The sequence below is a fragment of the Colletotrichum siamense genome (assembly GCF_013390195.1).
Source record: "Colletotrichum siamense strain Cg363 chromosome Unknown KSG_Cg363_contig07, whole genome shotgun sequence".
Taxonomy (NCBI): domain Eukaryota; kingdom Fungi; phylum Ascomycota; class Sordariomycetes; order Glomerellales; family Glomerellaceae; genus Colletotrichum; species Colletotrichum siamense.
This window is the reverse complement of record NW_023501020.1, coordinates 3528785-3548340: the sequence shown is the minus strand read 5'-3', so window position 1 is coordinate 3548340 and position 19556 is coordinate 3528785. Positions and strand designations below refer to the sequence as shown.

The 19556-nt window shown below is 50.6% G+C and overlaps 5 protein-coding genes across 5 annotated transcripts; 3 read left to right on the top strand and 2 right to left on the bottom strand.

Annotated features, from left to right (window-relative positions):
• Nucleotides 1-2377: 2377 nt before the first annotated feature.
• On the bottom strand, nt 2378-4119 carry CGCS363_v011270 (uncharacterized protein; the record flags this gene model as incomplete). Its single annotated transcript, XM_036643119.1, has 4 exons — nt 2378-2470; nt 2527-2738; nt 2790-3931; nt 3983-4119. The coding sequence occupies 4 exons, from the start codon at nt 4117-4119 to the stop codon at nt 2378-2380; spliced, it is 1584 nt and encodes a 527-aa protein (XP_036491493.1).
• Nucleotides 4120-4662: 543 nt separating this feature from the next.
• Nucleotides 4663-6348, top strand: liz1-1 (Pantothenate transporter liz1; the record flags this gene model as incomplete). The annotated part of the gene is made up of 4 exons (XM_036643118.1): nt 4663-4708; nt 4764-4823; nt 4881-4957; nt 5008-6348. The coding sequence occupies 4 exons, from the start codon at nt 4663-4665 to the stop codon at nt 6346-6348; spliced, it is 1524 nt and encodes a 507-aa protein (XP_036492226.1).
• Nucleotides 6349-6660: 312 nt separating this feature from the next.
• CGCS363_v011268 (Uncharacterized protein) lies at nt 6661-8196 on the bottom strand (the record flags this gene model as incomplete). The annotated part of the gene is made up of 1 exon (XM_036643117.1): nt 6661-8196. One exon carries the CDS (start codon nt 8194-8196, stop codon nt 6661-6663), a length of 1536 nt encoding a protein of 511 aa, XP_036492225.1.
• Nucleotides 8197-11330: 3134 nt separating this feature from the next.
• CGCS363_v011267 (uncharacterized protein) lies at nt 11331-12374 on the top strand (the record flags this gene model as incomplete). The annotated part of the gene is made up of 1 exon (XM_036643116.1): nt 11331-12374. The coding sequence occupies one exon, from the start codon at nt 11331-11333 to the stop codon at nt 12372-12374; it is 1044 nt and encodes a 347-aa protein (XP_036492233.1).
• Nucleotides 12375-15110: 2736 nt separating this feature from the next.
• CGCS363_v011266 (putative transporter) lies at nt 15111-18922 on the top strand (the record flags this gene model as incomplete). The annotated part of the gene is made up of 6 exons (XM_036643115.1): nt 15111-15159; nt 15214-15374; nt 15434-16442; nt 16501-16579; nt 16634-16770; nt 18225-18922. The coding sequence occupies 6 exons, from the start codon at nt 15111-15113 to the stop codon at nt 18920-18922; spliced, it is 2133 nt and encodes a 710-aa protein (XP_036492232.1).
• Nucleotides 18923-19556: the final 634 nt, after the last annotated feature.

The following is a 19556-nucleotide window of genomic DNA, read 5'->3' as shown; positions in this document are numbered from 1 at the left end:
CGTAGACAGCACCGACGATCCTACCAAGCAAGTGGCAGATCTGTGCCATTGCAATCAGGCCGTCACAGCGTTTCCATCCAAGAGTCTCCACTGGATACGGGGCGTCAATCTCGGTGTCACTCAAGGATAGCGGTCGTCCCATCTCGACACTGTACAGCCTTTCTGCGACGTATACTGTCCACCATAGCCTGTTCCGCAACTCACGCACATGAGCATGTAGCGAGGAAGCGGCAAAGCTCGTGTGAAGGCCCATGTTGATCGCCATCCGTAACGCCAGCCCAAGCACGTTATAACTTGCGTCACGACTACCAGTGCTCGGCAAATAGATGCCCTGAAGAGCGCAGACTTGAACGCTGGCCATTGACGACGAGCAGATAATATCCGGAAGAAGTTTGCGTGAAGCCTCGTAGAAGCGCCAGCCGAGGTTTGGAGCTGGGACGGGAACTTTGATGCGGGAAATATCTTGCAGAGAGTGGAGTCCTTCTTCAACCAGCGGTCGATTTGATTCAGCAGACGTCTCGAGGCTTGGGGCGATGCCAGTGTCCGCAAATTGGCTGCCGATGGCGAGGACCATGAATAGGATGGAAATGAATTCAACCGATCGCCGAGAGTTCCGAGAGTCTCTTGCCTCAAACTCATGCGTGCCATCATAAAAGGCCGTGAGTTTGCGAGAGAATATCTCCGGATGGACACAGAAATAATTGGCCTGGCCGTGGTCGAAAAATGATGTAGTCAAATAGTTCACAACCTCCTGGGGCGGGAGAGCCGCATTGACTGAAGTCCTCCAGTCGGTTCCGAAGCTTAGATCAGAGACCTGGTGCAGGCTGATGTCTCGACAGTCCTAAGGAAACCTTAGCGAGCTGTCGCTGACAGGGGTTGAGCCTTGTCTAGGACAGAAAGAGAAAAGACCTACCGCGTCTCCATTCTCATTTTCCTCATCTACATCACCGGCAAAAACCTGTTGCACGGAGGTAAAGAATGACCACAATGACGAAGTGCCCTCGAAGTCTGTTTAAAGAGGTTCGCTGTTAGCTTAAGCTGTTTTCATTTTTCATGCATTCGAAGAAATATGCTTACGGGTTTTGCCTTGGTTGACAACAGTCACAGAGGCGGCGTGTGCTGATACCGCATCGCAGTAGATTACATCCTGACTTGTGGTTTGATCCAAAGCCCCATTTCCTGACCGACCTACTGCCTCAGTTGATGGCATACCAACAGCAGTGTCATCGGAGGTTTGGGCGACCAAGTGCGAATGAAGACGTTCTAAAGCCTTGACCTCAATCGGAACATCGGGGTGCTCTCTCGAGAAAATTTCCTGCAGGAGTTGAAGCTCCTCCTCATCACGATTTTTTCCTTCTACGTGTGATGTTGGGTTGGAATGTGATCGCCTGGGTGAATCTACAGGCGTATCACTGCCAGAATACTGGCATTGCCTTCGGGCGCCTTGACATCTGTCACAGGGGGCTTGCCCATTGCAACGGAGTTTATTTCGGCGACAAAGCTTGCAACTGGTCCAGTCAATATCATTATCTTGCGCATAGGTTGAAATGCCGGATTCGTCTTGGGCGTACGCAATCTTGACCCTCTTCCTTTGGTCATCAGGTACCCGAGGCCTCTTTCGTCGGCCGGTCGTCTCAACGGGCATGGTCTCCGGCTCAGCAGGCATGTCAATGTCGGATGTGTTTTTGTGCCCTAGTTTCTAGACCTTTCGGAAAGACCATCGGATACTGTTTTATGGATAGTTGTTCGAAGTCTCCCACTCCGATCCTTATAAACCCCTATCTCGGGTGCATGTACCCGATCCCCACACAAACTCGAACATGACCCCGCAGTTGAAGGCCTGGCCGCCGTCCACCCCTGCAAGTCATTGCCAGCACTTGCTGCCGGTATCGTCACCCAGTCGGATTGCGGAACTCAGGACAAGTCAGATACGTCTTCCTTCAACCATAACCCTGCGGGCCGATAGATTAGCCCTGGTCACTAGCGACAACAATGATCGATTCGTAGGCTGTAAGCTTATTCTCACTTCGCGACCGCAGATATGTTATCTGGTATCTCCCAGTTTGGAATTTATTATTCGGGTGTGTGTTTCTGGCTACATGTATCAGAGCAGACAGTGATTATGAAGCAGAAGCGATGATGACCGGACAGCAGCACCGCCGACAATGGTAACAGAGATAGTAGAATGGACCGAATTTTATACACTTCAAAGACAGTTGATCAAGAAAACTAAGGTATGGAATCAATTTGTAGAGCCCAGGTTTCTGCCTGGTGAGGTGAAAGTTTTCGCCTGAGTACTAAGCAAGACACCACAATTTTGACCACAATTTGATTCTCGACACAAAGATAACGAGTGGGCACACAAGCAGATCATCTTCTATCCAGCTTGAGAAGTCTGGTCATCCGGCAGACCATTCGGAGGAGGGAAACTAGACAACAGCAAAACGGCCACCGCTGCCATTGCAACGCCCTGTACTGTTGTCAGCGTTTGGAAGACATCCCCAAGCAGAAGCCACAGGAACATACCGCGTTACAAAAGAAAGTTAAATATGCCTTCTCAATTCCAGCAAAGCTTGAGAAGATGAACCCAAATAAGCCCAGAGTTGATAGCATGGCGATGTTTTCGACGAGGGTCATAGCTTGCAGTGCGTCCGCCCGTTCTGACGGTGCACACATCTCCGTGATGACGCCTTTACTGGCGGGCGCGGATCCAGACGCTAGAGGGAATAATACACCGGCTGGCATTCTGGTTAGCGACCTTGAAAACAACTTTAAAGTGTATCGCTTACCAAGATAGATGTGCCATCCTTGGGTTGCGAATGCGGTTGAGGCTGTGAGCAGCCCATCTGCTACTAAGCTCCATCGCAAGAAAAAAATGTCAAACTCATGATCAGGAACGCTTTGGAAGACAGTTGCTTCGCTCAAGTTGTTTGGTTTGGGGTGCACGTCCGTTGTGACGCCTGCTTCTGTTTCCGCTAGGACTTGTGCTCTGAAGACCTCACTCTGGAGTTCCTTTTCGGACCGCTCGGTGTACCACTTTCGCCCGGAATCGATGATTCTAGGGAATATGAAAAGAAGGAAAACACCGCGTATGAGCGAGTTGGAAGCCATAAGATAGCTGTTTTCCGTGGGCAGGAAATTGAAAGCCGCGGTAGAGTAGAGCTGGATTAGAGTTGGCGCATAGCCAGTTGCCAAGACGCCCAAGAAGACGCCCAAGGCCAGGAATGCTACACCGTAGTGTTTTATAGGTCGGCCATCCTCGAGTCGAAATCTTTTGGGGGCAAGGACTCTCAAAGCTCCAAGCCATCTACTCCACCCTTGTCGCTTTATAGATGTGCCACCAACAATACCAGGTGTTCTGGGGTCGATGTATGGGATGAACACGGACGAGTACAAGCTTGACAATGCGAATAAGATGGTTGCAATTTCAAAGGGTCGTATAATACCACAGCTGTCGCCAACAATGCCGCCGAGGAGATATCCGATCGATGTTCCCAACATGACGCTGCCCTGGAGCATGCCGAACATAGCGGTCCGTTCAGAGGGAGGAGTAATCTCGCCGGCAATTGTGTTGAGTACGAGCAGATATCCGGACATTCCCCCAATAAGGCTGATCAGTTGACTACACTGAACGATGATGATTCCACTCCTGGCGCCAACTGAGACTCCGACGACCTGAACTCCAACTCGCAAAGCAGGAAACGCGGTCTGCAGGACAAGTGCAATTTTTGGGCCCCAGTTCTTAATCTGCCAACCAGCGTAGAAAAGGTTGATAACACTGCAGAACATCGTCGAAAGGCCAAGAATAGAGACTTGCGTCGCGGTACCGGCGTCGATCTCGCTGCGATTGCAACGGTCGCCTAGCAAATTGCCAGTGTCATGGTTTCCGTAGAATTCTTCACATTCCATAAGACGGAAAAGATACAGAATACTGGAATTGTTAGCAATCGCAGTCGCTAGACTTGCTGTTTTCCTTACTTACGGTACCTGGGTAAAGCTTAGCGCGACAGATATGAGAAAACCAGCCAATACTACTCTGTTAGCTGAGGAGAACACAGCTCTCGTTTTGGATAGTTTTGAATCATTCTGCAGTAAAGGTGCGCTCTCGTTATTCGGCATCGTGTGCTTTTTGACTGACAGTCTAGTGAGATTTGGAGTGATTGGGTTGTCAACAGCAGGTACCAGACGCGCTCTTCGCATGTCCTTGATGTTGCATGGCTAAGTAGTGAACGTTATCTATCAACTGCATCGTTTGATTGTGCAGCGTCTCCCCTCGGTCAGTTCCGTTCGGTTATCATTATGGGACACGGCCCGAAGGGCATCGTCAACGACAACATCATTCTTGGCCAAGAAGGGCCACTTTCCTATCATGCGGAAGCAGTAAGACTTGCCTTATCGCACGCTATGAGATGGCCTTATCTACCACGCAGATAGAGGATCTGAGATACCCATCTCGAGTTCTACAGCCAATCGGAAAATGGTTCGTCGTTCGGCAACAGGGATATTACCCCAATGTCGGATCGCGGGCAGGAGGCGCCAATGAATGAAAAGCAGTAGAAAACAACGAGACAGCTTCCCACACGTAACAAAATGCGCAGGCTTCGCAATTCTGCATCGTTGTTGCCTCCACATTAGTCTCAAGCCCCCATCGCACTTTGAATAATGGATGAGCCTAAACAACGAACATCGGTCATGCACCGGATCAAGGGTGCGTGTTTTGAATTTCTCCCATCAGACGAAGGTTCATTAGCTCATTATCATAGTCTTGGTTCTTGGCGAGGAGTCATCTAGCAAGGAAGAGCGATGGCTGGTTCGGAAGCTGGGTGAGTTACTCAAGTTGGTGTAACGAGTGACCACATAGCTGACAACCTTGGTACTAGACTTTTTCATCCTCACATACTGCTGTGTGAGCTTCTTCTTCAACTACCTAGATCGTGCTGCCTTTGCCAATGCATACGTGAGTACTTGTCTCTTGATTACCTTTGGGTCATTTATTGACAGCCGCAGGTTTCTGGTCTGAAAGAAGCCCTGGACCTTAGCGGTAGCCAGTACAACGTTCTATTGTCGATGACCACCGCTGGCTATGTCATCGGACAGGTTCCTCACGGCATCGCCATCCAGAAGATTCCACCACGCATCTGGTTCCCCTCAATGGTAATCATTTGGGCAGGCCTCACCATGGCCAGTGCAGGATGCAAGACCTACGCCCAGCTCTGCGTTGTGAGGTTTCTCATGGGGCTGATTGAAGCATCTACGTACTGCGGCACTATCTACTGCATCGGATCCTGGTACAAACCTCGCGAAATAGCTAAGAGAACGGCAATCTTCACGGCGTCTGGCCAGGCAGGCTCCATGTTTGCAGGCGTAATGATGACGGCGATCAACCAGGGCATGGACGGCTACTCAGGGCTGGATGGCTGGCAATGGGTGTTTCTCATCGACGGCATCATCACCTTGCCCATTTCCATAGTCGGATTTCTTTACTTCCCGGATACACCCGAGCAGACAAAAGCACCATGGATTAGCGAGTCCGAGAAGCGCCTCGCCCTAGATCGTCTCCCACCCAAGCGCGAAGACGGCCACAACATCAACCCATGGTCACTGGCAAAGCGTGTCTTTGGTTCCCCGGCTTTCTACATCCTATGCATCTTCTCCATGGTCTGTTCCGCTTTGGAAGCATTCTGCGTTCAGAACTTGTATCTGCTGTGGCTCAAACACTACTCGGCACAGGGATACTTCACGCAGTCACAGGTCACCACGTATCCTTTGGGTATACAAGCTATGGGAATCGTCTCCAACATGCTTGCCGCTGTGTATATCGACGCAACTGGGCGCCGTGTCCCCATGGGCATTCTAGCATGCGGATTACAGCTTGTCTCGGCCGTCATTCTGCTGGTGCCGACTTCAGGAAAGGTTGCCATCATGTTCGCTTTCTATCTTGCTGGGTCATCTTACATCGTCAACCCATTGCTGTTTGGCTGGGCTAACATCATTTCCCAACGAGGCGGTGACGATGCTCGTCGCAGTGTCATTCTCACAAGCATGAACGCCTTCGCCCAAATCCTGTATACATGGTGGGGCATTGTCTTCTATCCCGCTGATAAAGTGCCATACTGGCGTGATGGCTGTATCAGCATGATCGTCATAATTGCGTTGTTGTTCAGCATGCTGTGGGCGGTACTTTGGCTTGACCGACGGACTGCCAGACAACACCCTGACGCGGCCTTCTACGACTCCACACATCCTGTTCTAGTGTCAGATGATAAAGACAACATATCGATGAGGGCTGTTCCTGAGGGGAAAGATGTGGATGGGAAAGAGGTCAAAATGGCGGATATCAGTGTGTAGCCTGACCATGATGTTTCGCGATAGGATTATGGGGAGTTCAAACTTCATCAAGAGGCGGAGTGATCGATACGTTATTCTTATGTAGTCAAGATGAATCGGATGATGTAGTCATGATATTTCTCTCTTTTTCATGGTTAAATAATTATTTCCAATGAATTCATCGGAGAACTCTCCATCGTAGTAAGTCCATACTGAAACGCTGAGGCAATCATTTGACTGTTCCTGTGCAGGCTTGAGCTTCATATTGTCATTGTCGAGAACCCAGTCAACCTTGTGTTTAGTTTTGATATCTACCTATGGTGCGGACATGTTTCAATTCCACTCGCAGTTCCGCTCTGGACGCAGAGAGCTAATCTGACTCTTGACGATGCGACCATCTTTCATCACCAGCATCAAGTTCTCGTTGATTCTGTCCAAGCTAGAGACATCCTCCAATGGATTCTTATTCAGAAACAGCAAATCGGCGAAGGAACCCTCAACAAGCTCGCCTAACTTGCCCTCCATACCCAGTTGCTTGGCACCGTTGATAGTAGCCTGCCGTAGGACTACAGGGCTTGCTAATATCTTAGACCGCACGACGAATTCGTACGTCTGCATCACCAAGGTAGGCCCCGTCGTGTCGGTTCCGAAACACACAGTCACACCTGCATCCTCGGCGTAGCGGATGCCCCGTATCCCCGCATCTCCCACGATCGCATTCTTGCGCAACCCTTCCGGCGTCTCAAACTTGTCGTACGGTGGCATGGTGACAAATGTGTGAAGAGCTAGCGTTGGCGTCAAGAAGACCCCTTTCTCAACCATGAGTTGCGCAGTCTCAGGATCAATCATGTTGCCATGCTCAATGCCGCGGACACCACCCGCAATGGCGTGGCGGACACCCTCGGCAGTGTAACAATGAGCCGTCACTAGTGTACCACCCATGTTCTTGTTGACAGTCGTGATAGCCTGAAGTTCCTCTACCGTGAACTGCAAGGACTCAAGCTTGTCCGTGGCGGAGGCAATGCCGCCTGATGTACACACTTTGAGGTGTTGGGCGCCTTTACGCATGTTGTCGCGCGCAGCCTGTAGACACTCGGGCACGCCATCACAGAGTCTCCCAAGAGCAGAATTGGCGATACCATTGCTCCGGCAGCAGTGCGAGTCGTTCCATACTTCTGTGTCGTCTCCGTGGCCTCCTGTCTGTGAGAGCATCCGTCCACCTTGGAAGACGCGGGGCCCGGGTATAAGAAACTCTTCAGTGGCCTGCGCATGAGCAATGGTTGCGCCACCGGTGTCACGGACCGATGTGAAGCCGTTGGATAAGATGCCCCGAAGGGTGCCGGCGGATCTGAAAATGGCTGTTTCGTGTGGAAAGGTGAAAGCTCCATGCAATGTCGAGCTGCCATGCACGGCCATGAGATGCACATGACAGTCGATGAGTCCTGGACAGACGAAATATTTGCTGGCATCGATCTTCTGCGCTTTTTGTCCGGCACAAAGAAAGTCGGCGGTCAAGTCGTGGGCGGTGGTGGGAGCCACTCTGATAATCTTGCCACCTGCCAAGTGTAGGCTGATGCCCTTATGCACAACCCCAGCTCTTGGATCAACGACATTGGCGTTGGTGAGGAGGTAGGGAGTTTGAGGTCCGGGCAGCCATGGCTTCTCAGAGATATCGTACGAAGGGTTGGGGGGATAGATGGTTGACTTCAATTCCTCCAACGTTTGCACCAAGTTGTGTTTTCTTTCGTTGCCGAGGGATGCAGTCTGATTGCTATCATGTTGAAAATCCTCCAGAGTTACGAACTCGAAGCGAGAGATGTTACTCTCTTGTGAATACTTGCGCTGCGAATTAGTAGGAACAGCCCTCATTTTTCTTGTCGTGCGATGTATCGAAAAAGCCCTTGCACGAAATGAGACTCGGAGATATTGACAATTTTCGCATTCATATTATCGTCTCAATGCCTGGAATCATTTTGGGCCATTCAATCCCGGGGTTGCTTCGATACGGCCGGGAGGCGTGCGGCCCGGTGATCCCGTTGCTTTACCCATCGGGTACAAGTACCCGGAGTACAATTCCGCTGCGGCTTCCTTGATATCCGCAGTAGACGATAGACGATAAGCTTGGAAACCGACAACATCGGTTTCTCTGACCGATAGCAATGTCTCGGCCCGGTTGGATTTCTTCGTTTGGCTGCCCGTATGCTGACAGCCCGCTGTCCGGTGTGTCGTTGGTAGTCTTTGTCGTCCAGGTCGAAGGTGTCGGCAAGCTCTGCACAACGCGATTCTTCTCAGAGCCTTTGCGCATCATCATTGATGTTTAAATCGAACTTTTCAAAATTTCTTTCTATACTATGTCGGCCGTCATGGAGAAAGACCATGGCCTGTCTGCACGTCAGGCGATGTACCAGAAGCCAGCTGTGTGGAGGCACAGACTTGGTGCAGCCATGCTCTACGGACTTGCTGCTATCGGCATTGCCCACTTGGTTTCTAATTTCCCGGCGTGGTGCATGGAGCTCGCAGGTCAGAATTTCCAAGACGTCGCAAACTTTTTGGAAGAAGACATATTTCCAGATACCGACTATCCTCTCCGACGTGCAGAGGAACAATGGGATATTGCAACGTCATACCCATACCCAAGAAGACTTTCCAAGAACTTTACTGAAGGAACATGACTCCGGGTAGCTACTCATCCATCAAAGGAGGAGATTGTGTTCGATATGCTAGGAGACCTATATTGCATGTCTACACGCAGCCGAAAGGATGATTCAACCGTGATTGCTCACCCCATACTGACGGGAATTCCGTATGAGAAGGAAGCGGAGTTTTCTCCCGATGGATCCAACCTCGTTTACATATCGGACGCAGGCTTCGGTGTCGACAACATCTGGACCATGCCATACACCACTTGCAAGAACATGGCACGCATGCCGCAGCAACAGATCCGAGAAAGCGCAATCCAACAAACGAACTCAACCTTCCGTTTCTTCTCAAGTCCGGCATTTCATCCGACGGAGCCGAAAGTCATTGTCACGAAATGGTTTCTTACGGGTCGCCCAAATGGAGCTGGTGAGATATGGGAGGTGCCCTTGAGGGTTTCTAATGATGGTGTTTTGCCTGAAAGAGGAGGCAGAAGAATCATTAGTCGAAAGCTTCCTACTTCCTGGTCCAAAGAGAGATATTTCGAGAGTCAGTTGGGATCAGAGCAAGCTCGTTATACACCCTCTGGTGATGGAATCGTGTTCTCTCGCAACGTGCGGGATGATGCGGAGGGCAAGTTTTCGTACAATAAAGACGTTCATTCTGGGAACAACGCCGTCTTTCTCTTGAATACCACCACCAATGAGACGACGGCCCTAGTATCGGCTACTCCCAGCAAGCCCAACAAACCTGCAAGCCCAGGCGGCGCGAATATGCCACGACTTTCTAGCGACGGAAGCACTCTAGCATTCATCAGACGACGGAACGACAAGGAAGTTCTTGCTCTTAAGGACATGCGTTCCGGCACTTTACATTACGTCTGGGATGGCCTCTCCTACGACCTGAGTACTATCCCCGCGTTCATGGGGGCTTACCCGAACTATGGTTGGTCAGAGAATGACAGCAAAATTGTCATCTGGTCTCAAGGCCAGATCTGGAGTATACCATTGCGTGTAAACCACTTTGGTGAGCGGGTTGCCAGCGGTGATCCGAAGCAGCTTGGGTTCAGGGCCGCGATAGACATTGCCCTCGGAACAACGAGATACTCAACAACCAATATTACAGCGCATCAACTTGCAACTCACGCCCAGGAAACGGCTTTCCGGGGCCTTCGGAGTGACGCCAAAGGAGAGACGGTGGTGTTTGAAGGGGCTGGGGACAATTACATCGTGGATGTTTCTTCTGGTGATACTCGGAAACTCAAGGCTCCGAATGCCGGTACATCATGTTACTCCCCATCATTTGTGGGTGAGACCCATTATTTGCTCGAAGCATGTTGGAACGACGTCAATTACACCAGCTTTCACGTCGTCAATCGACAGGACAATACTATCACCGAAGTTCAAGGACTACCTCGAGGAAGATATGTTTCTCCAGTCACCGATGGGAGAATTATTACCTACATCCGCACTGGCAAGGACTACATGTTTGGAGATATTGACGAGACATTTGGGGAGGGTGTTTGGGTTGCCAACATTAGCTTACCCGCGACAGCTTTGGAGACATCGTGGTTGGTTGGGCTCCGGAGACTTCCCATCAGGGACTACAGCGCCGAGTCCAAGCTTGAGATAGGGCCCCGCGATGGGTCCACCATTATTCTGGTCCAAAACCCGGATTCGATCGTCGAGTATGATTTGGATAGAAGTGTGGCGCGCAAGATATCGGCCAGCCGAACATCGGTCGAGATGCGATCTACAGTGAAGAACCCGCACATCATCGGGCTTCGGGACTTTCAGCACATCTGGCTCTCGGTGAATCATCAGGCCGAACAAGGATATATATGGAGTAAGCCAGGACATCCTAAGAGGCCGAAGGATCTCACCCGTCTCTCTGACGTTGGTGGTCATGATTTTACTCTCAGCTGGGACGGAGACAGGGCTTTCTGGCTTTTGGGACCCAGCCTGAAAATGGTTGATGTCAAAACTATCTCCGAGGGATGCAGGCGAGCATTGCTCAAATCGAGAGACTCTGGCGACTGCGCTCGTAGGTTTGTCTCTTCCAGGAAAATCAACGCAACCTACGAGGCGGCAAGCCTTCACCACACACGAATTTCCAAGGGCAGGCCATTCGCTATCACCAATGCATCTTTGATTAGCATGGGCCTTACGACTCCGGAACTCATGCGTCAAGCTACGGTCCTGGTCGAAAAGGGCCAAATTGTTGCCATTGGCCCAGGATCCGACGTCAAGTTACCTGCACACTGTGAAGTCCTTGATGCTGAAGGAGGCGCAGTTCTACCTGGCTTCATCGACATTCACGGTCACTGGGGAGGATTCTTCTCGCCCTTCCCAGCCAAGTCGTGGGAAATGGAAACGTTTCTAGGATACGGCGTCACAACAATCCACAACCCAGCGTCCAATAATGTGGCTGGCCACATTGAACGTGTGCTTATTGAGAAGGGAAGAATGTACGGCCCTAGAGTCTATCATACAGGCGATGTACTGTATGGCTCAACTCAGCCTTCTGTTTACACTGAGATCAACTCTCTGGCTGATGCTAGAGATGCACTTTTGCGGATCAAAGAGGAAGGCGTCGATTCGGCCTTTACTGTCAAAAACTACCAGCTCGTTCCTAGATCGGCCAGGCAGAGACTTCTGCTTGAAGCCGCTAAGCTTGACATGCTCGTCGTACCGGAAGGAGGGTGGTCGTTCGACTGGGGTCTGACCTACTTCATCGATGGCTACACATCTCAGGAGCACCCCCTTCCTGTGCCCGACCTGTACGACGACGTCCTATCACTGGTTGAGGCCAGCGGCAGCTCATATACTCCACTGGCAGTCATGAACTACGGCGGTATCTTCGGTCAAAATTGGATACACCAGAATGAGGACATACCTAACGACGCCAAGCTGAGGAAGTACGTAAGACATGACATACTGGAAAGCCTGACCGAAGTGAAGCAAGCGCCGAACAGTTCCTACCTGTTCTTCAACACAACTCGATCAACCGCGGAACTCGCGAAGCGAGGCGTGAGGACGAATGTTGGTGCTCATGGAGAGCAGCCGATCGGCCACTTGTTTCATTCGGAGATGAAAATGATGGCTATGGGAGGTCAGACCCCTTACAGTGTCTTACGCTCTGCCACTATCGGAAACGCTATATCACTCGGTCTTCAGTCTTCTGTTGGGTCTATCGAGGTTGGAAAGTTGGCAGATATTGTCATATACCCGCCAGGAGTTGACAACGTACAGAAGGTATGGGAGCGAAGCGGTCATATGAAGTTCGTGATGCGAGGAGGGATCGTGGTCAGCGTCGAGGATGGACTTGTTGAATTATGGCCACGCAATGGCCGAAAACAGGCTCGGTCTCCTCTTAACCCCGAGGGTGTGACTGGGGTTGGGAAGACTTAGATGTGTGTAGCAGATGACGTGTCGACGTTTGGCCAGAGTTGAATCTCACACGCTACCTACCACTAACCTATTGTCATGTTCTCGCCAAAATCCAAACAAAATTCATAATTCGATCATACCCCAGAAAATGGTGTCAACCGCCTTGAAGATGGCCCAATGGCTGGTTCGAGACTTCGAAGGCCGCCAGCACCGAAGACTCCGGAGCCGGCGATGCACTGACCGGCCGCTCCGATTGACAGGCTTCTTGGTGCGGCCAATCATGACCTCTCTATAGCAGAGACCCCGACAAAGCCGAAGGCCAGTGCCGTGTACCACGCCCTATTACGGCCTCTTGCAGAGCATGGGAACCTTCCCTCCCTCCGGGCCGCCCACCCTCAGCTCATACTTCAGTAAGCTTGGAGTTATCCGCGCAAGCTTTCGGCAGAGGCTTGACTGTTGACCGGCTATTTTAGCGTTGCGGAAGCGCCCCCGACGTCTAATATATGGGTTTCCTACAGTAAGTTAACGAACCCGAGTCATTATTATTAGGGAGGGAAGGGCTTGTGGATTCTCGACTTGTCTATGTCCAGTGTGTGACGAACTTGGTGCGCACCCTTTGCCTCTTGTTCAATAATGGGACCAGTCAAGAATTTCGCATTCGCTGTGTACGAGGGTAAGATGATTTCAAAGATTAGAACAAGACTCCTGGACACTTCAGTCCAATCATGAATACAACTGCGAGAAAAGTCTCGCAACATCAATGATCAGCACCTGGAGTTTGGCCGTCGCATCCCTGACATCGCTTGTTGCAACATGCTGCAACCAAACCACTCATCTCGGCCGGAAGCCGGCGACGTCATCTATAGGACTGATTCCCCGACTGCTCAAATCCAAGCGGCGTCACCCGCTTTGAACCTTTTCTCGACCTCAGTCATCATTCACTTTCAGCCGCCAGGAAGTGTCTGCAGTCTAGTCACCAGAATCTGCATCTGCACGGTCTACTGCTGAACCATGCTCAATTTACCCGCCGGTGTTACCCGCGTTTTGGAATTCATCATCCCAGGTGACTGGCCCCCGTGCACCAAGAACACCACGTCATTCGTAGAGCATGGTTGCGTACCGTTTCCTGCCATCTGGGAAAGGATTTTGAATCAAATTCTACAGATGCCCCACCGTTCGGCCGCTGCTGTCCGGACGTTTGCTTGCCTTTCGAAATGTTTCGCTTGGCCAATATGACCATCATGACGAGTTTTTGTAAGGGGACTGACTTGACTCCTGTATTTAAAAATCGAGCTTTGCATGCCCAACGGATGTGGGATTTCTGCGCGCATTTACACAATCATATTGCATTAAATTGACGTCTCTGAAGCTACCGACTTCCTCTCGGTCATCAGAGAGACGGTAAATCAACCCGAACTACCGCTCATAAGGCTTTCTTAGTCTGTGCCTAGACTTGGCAATCGTACTTCGCATGAACGAGTTCCGTGGCCGAAAAGACCCCTTAGCACACTGACCGGTTCTGATGCCACAGAGCTAAGTCTCAGAACTCACGCTTAGATGCAAAATATACCATTTTACCCGATGTAGGGCTGTCGCCGACTTTGCCAGGCCTAAGGCGATTGGCTCTTTCGGAACTGTTTCACTCGAAGTCTCCAACGCGGGCCAACGTTGCCCGTGCGGGATATCCGACGACCACCCCTCACCACGAAGAGGAATTCTCGTTCGCCTTGGCGTCAGCCCAAAGCCAAGGTAAGTGGAGGCCGTTATCCCACTTATGGTTGACATAAGAGCGAGTTTGAGAGTGAGTGTTGTCCACGTTGAGTGACATAAAGGTTACACCGGTGTAACCAGCGGATGAGGACAATCGAAATCTCGCGTTGCTTGTCAGCGTGCCATTCATTCAGGAAAGTCTCTCGTGCATGGCCTCCCATCATCTGAGTGTCTTACTTGACTGTCTCAATGTAGATCAGTCAGCAGCTGGTGATGCACAGCTTTTGCCCTACATGTGTCTAGTCAGCCGTGCGCAAACTTGAGGTGTAATCTACGTCAAGCTATCGCGGCTTGGGAAACGCTCAAGCACGTGTATCCCGAGGCGTCCGGACGAAAGGTGGCGGATTCGGCGAACTCGTCGGCTGCAATGGGGAAGCCTCTTCGCAAAGGGTAACTGGTTTCCTTTTCGGCTTGCGACGTGGGGATACCTTGGGTTCGCACCCCAGGCGTTCCGGCCACATCAAAGTTGAGACGGACGGCCTTGGCTGTGCGTTGGTACTGCGAATGGCGAAACCGTCCTCCTCCAACCCCGGCGGGATACGACCCTTGCTCACCAACCACAGTCTTAATGAGACTCAATCTTGGTATAACATTAGAGTGTGCTTCCCCCCGTACCCCGCAATCTAGCACGAACGTGCCATCCTGGGCTACTTTGTCCCAGATTATTGGACGAGGGCAGCACATGAACAGGGCTGTCTCCTTGTCCAATGCGAGAGACATCTGCCGAACAAAGTTTGACGGGTCTTCTGTCGTCTGTGCCAGCTTGAGTAGTTGGCTCCCGCTCATTAGTGGCCGTTCTTGATAAAACTAATGGCCGGCCACCACCTTCCCCTCTTTGGCCAAGACTTGTCAGCGCAACGTCGCATCATTTGAGCAGTTTATGATGAGTCGAACTATCTACCTCGATAGCAGCTCAAATACCCCGTTAGCACCTCCAGTCCTCTTTGTTTGAAGTCTCGTCGCACTTTGCTCCGACACCTGGTCACGATGGTACTGTCTACGATTGATGAGATTGCTATAGAGCCGGACAAGAAGCGTAAGTGGCGGGGACCTAGGGGGTGTAGTCATAACATTAACAGCGTACTCCCAGTCGACTACTCCGATAGAACTACAATTGATATCAAGTCGGAGTCCGTCGGATACGAAGAGGCTCCGTCAATACTAGAATGGAGCGAAGCGGAGGAGAAGGCAATCAGGCGGAAGATAGACTGGCACACTGTCCCGTTGACGACAGTACTCTACCTTCTTTGCGTATGTGCTTTTTGCGACGAAGAGCTTTTTTCTCCGCTTTCAAAGGCTAACATGCGCAGTTTCTCGATCGTTCGAACATCGGAAACGCGAGGATTCAGGGCATGGCCAAGGACATCAACCTCGAGGGATTCCGATTCAACTGGGTTTTGTCGATATTCTACATTGTCTACCTCTTTGTTGAGGTTCCGAGCAATATCGTACTTAAGCGGGTAGGACCGCGATTCTACCTTCCGTTTCTTGTTGTCGGATTTGGCGTTGTCTCCTTATGCACAGCCTTTGTCAAGACCTACGAAGGATTAGCAGCAGCACGGGCGTTCTTGGGAGTCTTTGAGGGAGGCGCCATGCCAGGATTCTCATTTTTTCTCAGCAGCTTCTATCGAAGAGAGGAGTTGTTGCTTCGGATCGGGATTTTGATCTCATCAGCATCTCTTTCGGGCGCGTTTGGTGGTCTCCTCGCAACAGGGCTGTCTCGAGTGCCGGAGTGGGGTTTCGACAGCATGCCGATACACACATGGCGCAACATCTTCTTCTTCGAGGGGTTCGTGACGATCTTGATCGGCCTTTTCGCGCCGTTGTGGATGCCGACGAACCCAGCTACTGCCTATTTTCTCACTGATCGAGAACGAGCCATTGCCGTGGAGCGTCTTCAGCGAGAGCACAAATCTGACGCCAACGAGCCAGTCAGCCTCGACCACGTCAAGAGGGCTGTATTCTGTATTCACAACTACACCTGCGCTTTCGGCTTCTTCCTCATCAACATCACTGTGCAGGGCATCTCGGTTTTTATGCCGACGATCTTGAACGATTTGGGCTGGACAGCAACGAAGGCGCAGCTTATGTCTGTTCCGCCATACGTCGTTGCCTGCGCGTCGGCCGTGACAGTGGCGTACATCAGCGACAAGACGCGACAGCGCGGTATATACCTTGCGCTATTCTCGCTTATCGCGGTTATTGGCTTCGCGATCTTGCGGTTCGAAACCGGTGCGAATATCCGATACATGGCTGTTTTCTTTGTCACCGCGGGCGCGTTCCCGGGCGGACCCGGATTTTTGAGCTGGGCTATGAATAGTGAGTAGCCACAAAACCCCGCAATCGTTGTACTTCAAGCTAATTGATATGACAACAGATTCCGCGGGACCATCAGTTCGAGCGGTTACAAGTGCCTATGTTGTTACGATCGGCACAATTGGAGGCATTGTTGCGACGTAAGTGAATGATGACACCAGAGGAATGTCACGACAAATACTGATTCAACCTAGATGGACTTACACGTTCAAAGATGCACCCAAGTATTTTGTCGGACACACCATCAACTTGGTCGGGCAGAGTTTAGCAGTACTGCTTGCAGTATTCGGCATACTGTACTGCTTGTATGAGAACAGAATGAGAGCTGCTGGTAAGAGGGACCACAGACTCGATGGTCGAAGTGAAAAGGAACAAGTTCAGTTGGGGTATCGACATCCTTCATTCCGCTACATGCCATGAGGAAGTAGCTAGACTCAGTTTGGGACGGTCGAATGCTAGAAATGTCATGATGTGCCAGACACTTACCTACCTGGTAGTATGCATGTGAATCTGTTCAACCATGTGAGCTTTAGCCGCCAGACTACTGCAAGAAGGTCCATGGTATTAGTTCTTGTCCAATCCAATAGGCGTATTTGTACTGACGCTGTCAGCCCCGGTGCTGCGGTTGACCCCGCACACTGAACATGGCACGCGAATGTCGTCTGGTCAGCAAAGCCATGCCCTCACTCCTGCACATCGCATAAGCAGTAACATCAGCCAAAATGCGGCTTCTCAACACGAAAACCAAGGAGCTTCACGTTTTTAATCATCATCGAATACCCTATGCGATTTTATCTCATACTTGGGGTGCCGAAGAAGTTTCATACCAGGACCTAGTCTCCGGGAAAGGTTCCGAGCTTATCGGGTATGAGAAACTCGCAGGCGCCTGTAAAAAAGCCCTTTCAGATGGATTCCAGTACATTGTGAGCATCTACAGTTTCACCTCCTTCGATATTTGACTTTTTCCAATAATCTTTGACAGAAACTGATTTCTCGTAATAGTGGATCGACACTTGTTGCATTGATAAAACCAGTTCTTCAGAGCTGACCGAGGCTATCAATTCCATGTGGACTTGGTATCGAGATTCGCGAATCTGCTATGCCTACCTCTCAGACGTTGACTCTGATTTCATGTTTGCGTATTTTGGGCAAGGTCATAAAGAATTTACCAAGAGCCGGTGGTTTAATCGAGGCTGGACTTTGCAGGAGCTGATTGCTCCGCAAAACGTCATATTCTACAACAAAAGATGGGTGGAAATCGGAACCAGGGAAACTAGACGAGAAATTATAGGGAAGATTACCGGCATCGACAGGCACTTCTTTACTCACGGGGTTCTTAGCCGATACAGCATCGCACAAAAGATGTCGTGGGCCGCGAACAGGGTCACAACTCGCATTGAAGACCAGGCTTACTGTCTGCTTGGTCTGTTTGGCGTGAACATGCCATTGCTCTACGGAGAGGGAGAGATGGCTTTTATCCGTCTACAGGAGGAAATCATGAGAAGAACAAACGACCAATCCATTTTCGCATGGTTCGAGCCAACGACAAGACGCAAAACGGGCTTTCTGGCATCCTCTCCGTTTTTTTTTTTGCCAATTCGGGAAGTGTTACGGTATATCAGCCAGATGATCTCCAGCCTCCATATTCATTCACCAATCAAGGTATCTCAATAAGCTTGCAAGTGTTACCTTCAGGAGTCTCCGGCTTTCAACTGCCGTTTGTGCCCTCTGAACAAGGCGAAATAGCTTCTGCGGCAGGCATCCAGTTTTCTTTCTCTCCAACAGGGACAGTTGCCATTCTCAACTGCAAAAACGCGCAAAGCTGGAGAGTTGGAATTTACATGGAGAAGGAAGATGAGAAAAGTCTGTTCTACCGCTCCAATCATCAGATAGGATTTGTTTCGGTTCCCAATTCTGTTGTGGCCAGGTCAACATTTGAGAACATCCTTGTTGGGTCCAGTAACCCAGAAGATGCAGACTCGCTCTGGAAGAAGTCACAATCATCGCATCATATCATTGTTAACTGGTATGTACCACATGGAACCGACCGGAAGCCTGGTCAGATACCCTGCCGGGTTGCCAAAACGTCCCCTGCCGGTTCATGGGTAGAGCACGAGGAAGGACATTCCGTTGTTCTCTCTTTCGACTACGAAAGATTCAAGCCCGGTTACGCCTGGCTTCATTTCGACAGCCGAATTCAAGAATGCAACAACAACTTCTGTGTATTCTTCCTGGTGGACAGCGACGACGTTGTGAAAACCTTCATAGACAAGAATCCAAGAGACGTCTTGCACACGCTGCCCCCAGACCCTTATCACTTCAACAACGACACGGTGTCATCAGCACAGCTACCTTGCAGATCCGAGGATTTTGAAAAGGTTGAGGTCAGACTTTCGACAAGGTGGACGCGGCTCGGAAAGGTCTATGATCTATCTTTACAGGGGAGAGATAAGGCAGACGAGCCACCCGCCTACGAGCTTTGATTACCCTTTCAGGACGCATTTCAGGCTGGAGGGAATGACAAAAGACTGGAAATTCTACTTGCGGCGAGGGACTCGGCTGTTGTGAGTTGGTCGGCACAGATCGAATAGTGAGGAGAGAATCGACCATCATTGGCGGGTTAGGTCACGTACTTGACAGATCAATCCAACTAGACTTTGCCTTACAAGAAAGATTCGGAAAATGGCCAGAGCATCCGAACAGCCCGGGAACATAAAGCAGGGGGACTAGTGATCAGCGAGGCGTTCTTGGATCTTTTCCAGGAACCGTGATGTCATGCTCCCGGAAATAAGATGGTATCTGGGTCGAGCTACTTGAGCATTGACCAATCACAACATGATCCCTTACGCTAATTCTAGCATAATTGTTAGCAGGTACTTCATTAGTCAAACAAGCTCAGTTGATAACGCATCATAGACTGATCAGTAGCGCCGGCCAGTCAATTTGATGCCAAATCATCGAGGTGTCTCGGTTCGTCATAAAACCCAAGACGCCAGGCGCGAGAGAGGCGCAACTCCATGCAGCTGTTCTGGAATGCAATTGAGCTTGTTTCCAACCATTCCGGCAGGCATTGGGACATCCACGCGACAAGCTTTGAGGAGGTAGAGCCAATTCCTT